At 36.1% G+C, this 5,190-nt stretch overlaps 1 protein-coding gene across 1 annotated transcript; it reads left to right on the top strand.

Moving 5' to 3' along the window:
• The first annotated feature begins 236 nt into the window (after positions 1–236).
• LOC109341448 (CASP-like protein 4A2) lies at positions 237–2,646 on the top strand. The gene is made up of 3 exons (XM_019579360.1): positions 237–832; positions 1,583–1,718; positions 2,318–2,646. The coding sequence occupies exons 1-3, from the start codon at positions 348–350 to the stop codon at positions 2,510–2,512; spliced, it is 816 nt and encodes a 271-aa protein (XP_019434905.1). The 5' UTR covers positions 237–347; the 3' UTR covers positions 2,513–2,646.
• The last annotated feature ends 2,544 nt before the right edge of the window (positions 2,647–5,190 follow it).

The raw sequence follows: 5,190 nt of genomic DNA on the forward strand, positions 1-5,190 counted from the left end.
AATCTTTTTAGTGTTACAGTAATTATTGTTACTTACACACCTAATTTATCCTACCGATCAACTTTTTATTGTTACTTACACACCTAATTATCCTACCGACCAACTTTTGCTCATCCAAATTTATCCTACCGATCAACTTTTTATTGTTACTTACACACCTAATTATAATCGCTTACGTGTTTCTACTTTTTCTTTTTCACTTTCTTTTTTCCCACCACCGAAATGCACTTTTTCTTTTCTCCACATTGTCGTTTTCCTCTCAATAAATGTTTCTCTTTAAAATGCGCGCAAGGCAAATAATTTAAAAAGAAAACAGTAGCGTCACAACTCGCTGGTTCACTACCACCATGAAAAAATCGCTGTCGAAGAGTTCCGAGACTTCGACTCAGTACGACTCTCCCATTCATTGGGACCCTACTGACTCACCGGAATGTTACCGGTCGCCGGAAAACTCACCGGGAAAACACGTAGACAACTTCAAGGCCATCGTCTCCATCGACAAGCTCAGGCAGGCCATCCCGGACAAATCATTCGCGAAGCAGCAGCAGAATCCGCCGCCGGCGGAGAATGCGCATCAAGCGACGGTGGTGATTAACCGGCCGAACAGAGATGATCTGGCACCGCGGCCGGTGAGGAAGTCGGGACCGGCGATCGGCGGAGGGGAGTGTAGATCGTCGTCGGCGGGGTGGAAGAAGGAGGAGGACATGAGGAAGGTGGCGCTAGGGTTTCGGTTGAGCGAGGTGGTTGTGTGTGCGATTTCGTTTTCGGTTATGGCTGCGGATAAGACACAAGGTTGGAGTGGTGACTCATATGATCGTTACAAAGAATATAGGTATTATTTAACTGCCACTGCTTTTGTTGAATCAGTTTTTGTTTATTGCTGATTTTGTTGATAAGTCAGGAATTTGATGAAGGAAAAAACAATTGAACAGTGAATAAGGTAAATGGGTGAAGTTTAAATTTATATTGTGAAGTAAGCTAAACTCAACCTTTAATTTTGCTTCTTTTAGCTGTGTTTTAAATTGCAGTCATGGTTGTGTTCATTACGGCCATTGAGATGTGGATTGTGGTCCTTGTACTGCGAATTATTTTATAATTACAAAATACTTTTAAATTTGATACGATCTCTTGCAGTTGCACTTTGGCCACATCATTGTAATGCGGTTAAGCAGTCCACACAACTACAATATTGCATCCTATTACTTGATGCGGTCCACTAGATGAATCACTACTTCTAAGTGATGACCCAAACTTAAGTAATATTATTTTTTTTCATCAGTCAAGCAGGAAATTCAACTATTTTGATTTTGTTGGATCCATTTGGTTCCCTATTTAAATTCATTGTTTATACTGTACTTGAGAAATTCTTTGGATGTTCTAGGAGCAAAAGTAGTGCAAAACAAATTTTTTGTTTTATAGTTGCATCAGTTATGTGTGTCATCTCAGCTATAGCATTAAAATATGTAGGAGACTATGATTGTTGAATTGGTACACGTATAATAGAGGAGGAAAAAAATGTTATACTCGTTAACTCTACCAAATCTAGTATAAAGGATGATGGTAAAGCTTACTGATATTGCAGGTATTGTTTAATTGCAAATATTATCGCATTTGCATACTCTGGATTACAAGCATGTGATCTAGCCAGTCAACTAGTCACAGGGAAACTCTTAATCAATCACCACCTACGCTACCACTTTGATTTCTTCATGGATCAGGCAAGTCATATGACTCAATTTCCATTAACAAGTTTTAGTTATTACTTTCTATATATATTCTTTTGTTTGGTGATGTGAGACTTGTAGGCAATTGTCCAAGCAACTAAGCTCACTAGGCTATGTGGATTGGTAGTAAAACATTGTACATCTATCCTCCACATATGCCACTAGGTGGGAATTTGAGAGTGAGTCTCAGTACAAAAGTAAGGTTACTAGTTTTGTGACGTAAAGGTCATGAGTTCAAATATTGAAATAATCTCTTCGCCCACAAGGGTTGAGACTATGCAACCCTCCCTAGACCCCATGACATGAGAGCCACACGCACTATAAGCCACCTTTTGCAGTAAGACCTACAAGTTTTGTTGTGCCATCAGATACTATTGGCTGATCCATTTTGTGTTCCCCGTTTGAAGATTCATGATGTATGATAACATACAATGAAATTATTATTTTTTCAAATGCTTTACTGTGATTTGTAATATGTAAATCAAACTCTTAATCATTAATTGTCCTGTGTGTATGTACAATGTTGCACTATAGCAAGAACTAAAATCTTTATTTGCTCAAAACTAACATTTTTGTGACAATTTGATGAGCAGGTTCTGACATATCTTCTGATATCAGCATCATCATGTGCAGCCACCCGAGTTGATGATTGGCAATCAAATTGGGGGAAAGATGACTTCACAGTAATGGCCAGTGCTTCAGTTGGAATGGCTTTTGTTGCTTTTACTGCCTTTGCTATTAGCTCACTCATATCTGGTTACATCCTCTGTAAACGCAACTCCATGTGAACTTACACAGTTCATAGTAGTTATCTGTCCATTCGAGTTCTCTTGATGCAAATGGTTTATCACTGTACAGACTTATGTAGATACAGTTTAAGTATGCACTTCTAACATCTGAACCCAATATTGCAAGAGTATTAGATACGATCTTTATCCGATATATGGATACTATGAACATTAGATACGATCTTTATCCAATATATGGATGCTATGAAGATACATCAAGTATAAGATCTCAAACAAATTTCATAATTCAGAATGTGATCCAGACACAAACCGAGGAAAAGTAATAACATCATAGCCAAAAATATAGCACAAAACATAATATGCTATTACAAATATGCCCATTGTAGAGTTGTTTAAACATAACCATAGTATGGAAAGTGTTAAAGATTACAGGCCAGAATTGTCAAACATTACAAATAACCAAAGTATTGGAATCAAACTAATAAATAACCAAAACAAACAAGTACAATGGATCAAAATGAAATAAAAGCCCTAGAAAGGGTTGTCTAAATGTCTCAAAACAAGAATCTATTACTCTATTTATGGTGTCCAATCAAACATTTAAGTTATCCTCATACTTCTTGAATCTTCCTGTCATGTTTTCAATATGATCAATAAAGAGGGCTTGCATATGATCCATTGGATTATCCACAGACAAGTTACCCTTGGAAGTATCGGCCTCTTGAGTGTTCACAATCTCCAATTCTAGATTGGAGGTATCAGAGACATGATGTTCAACTCACATATCAGACTTCCAATATCACTTTCTATGTTCTGTGAAGAAGATCTTGTTCTTGACCTTGACATGGTTTTGATGAATACACCAAGATCACAAACAGAAGAAAAAGGAAGAAGTCCATGAAGACAAGATGATCAAGATTCAATGATTAATCATAGACTAAGTCTTCTTAGATACTTCTATTCTTATAACTCAAAGTATAGTTAGTAACAATGCTCAAAGAAAGTTAAAATTATTTTTGAAAAGAATTGAAAACTCTTTGAGAAACATTTCACATACCAAGTAATGAGTTGCTTGATCAGAATAACAAGTTACCTGTACTGTGTAACAGTTGGTAACAAGTTAATGAGATTACGTAATAGATTACCTGACTAAGAAAACAGTTTTGGAAAATAACTGTTTTGGTGTAACCGACTACCCAAATAGGGTAATCGATTATTTTAAAAGACAATAGCTTTTGGTAATCGATTACATGAATGATGTAACCGATTACATTGTACTGTTAAACCAAATTTCCAAATCTGAAATTAATAGTTTTCATTCAAACTCAATGGGTTTTATTCCAATCGTGTCCCAACCTTTGGAAGGTTACCATGGCTGATTGGAAGCGTATTTAATGGCATTGAAATACTCATTTGAACAACACACAACATATAAGAATTCCATAACTTTTGTAAACAAATCTTGGCACTTGCATTCAATTTTTTTTCTAAATTTTCAGAAGTTTTCAGAAATTTTGTAAAGTGCACAGTTCTTAAAGTTTTACTAAACAACTTTTCAAGAGCATTTTTTACTAATTATATTGAGAGTCAAATGATGCAAGTTATATCATTGTCATATCTTGTAAAGACAATCCACCAATTATTGTTATTCTTCATTTCATTGTAAACTTGTCATCACAATGGTGTGGTGGTAAGAGGAAAGTGGACTTGGAAAGGTTGATTTCCAAGGGTAAGATATTTGTGAGTGTGTAAGGTACAAGGGTCTCGGGGTGAGAAATTTTAATTGCAACTCAATGTATATAGTGGAAAAATCTCTTGTGCAACAAGAGTACTGAATATAACCTTTGATGGACAAGAAAGTGAACTAGTATAAAATTCTCTATGTATTCTTCTTCTACCATCTTCTTGTGTTTACCATTTAAGTTTAACTTGGTTAATTTCTGCAATAAGTTTCCGATGCTCTTACATTCTGATCGTAGAAAAATTGACAATTTCTCCTATCAACTAATCCCCCTCTTAGTTGACATCTTAGATTCACATTTGGCACCATAGCTTATTTTGGGTAATTAATTCCTAAACAGATCCTAACTTATAGATGGCCTCTATATCATTTTTGGGAGAAAGTTCCAACATCAAAACCTAGATATATAGAGCGATTGAGGAAGGACTCTATGAACCCTTCACTGTTGTCAATAGTGTAAGGAAAGTTAAACCAAGGACTCTATATTACTGAGTGGTTTTGCAATTTTAGAAAAATCTTTTATAAACCTCCTATAAAAACCTGCATGTCCAAGGAAACTTCGAATTCCCTTGACATTGAGTGGTGGTGGGAGGTCCTTGATTACCTCAATTTTCGCTTTATCAACTTCAATACCTCGGGAAAAAATCTTCTGACCCAAGACTATTCCATCAGTCACCATGAAATGACACTTTTCCCAATTTAGTATCAGATTAGTTGTAACACATCGATGCAGCACGATGTCCAAATTTTCCAAACAGTTACTGAATGACGACCCAAAAACCAAGAAGTCATCCATGAATACCTCAATACATTTTTCTAAAAGATCAGAAAAAATAGCTAACATGCACCATTGGAATGTTGTTGGTCCATTGCACAGTCCAAATGGCATCTTTCTGTATGCAAAGACACCAAAAGGACATGTGAAAGCTATTTTCTCCTGATCTTGGGGATCCACAGCGATCTGGTTGTACCCAGA

The sequence above is a fragment of the Lupinus angustifolius genome, unplaced genomic scaffold (assembly GCF_001865875.1).
Source record: "Lupinus angustifolius cultivar Tanjil unplaced genomic scaffold, LupAngTanjil_v1.0 Scaffold_465, whole genome shotgun sequence".
Lineage (NCBI taxonomy): Eukaryota > Viridiplantae > Streptophyta > Magnoliopsida > Fabales > Fabaceae > Lupinus > Lupinus angustifolius.

Bases quoted from the DNA above. Each gene is read 5' to 3' on its own strand.
- LOC109341448 (XM_019579360.1), top strand. From the start codon at position 348: ATGAAAAAATCGCTGTCGAAGAGTTCCGAGACTTCGACTCAGTACGAC. The intron at 833-1,582 runs GTATTATTTAAC...CTGATATTGCAG, and splicing joins GATCGTTACAAAGAATATAG to GTATTGTTTAATTGCAAATA. The intron at 1,719-2,317 runs GCAAGTCATATG...TTTGATGAGCAG, and splicing joins TTGATTTCTTCATGGATCAG to GTTCTGACATATCTTCTGAT.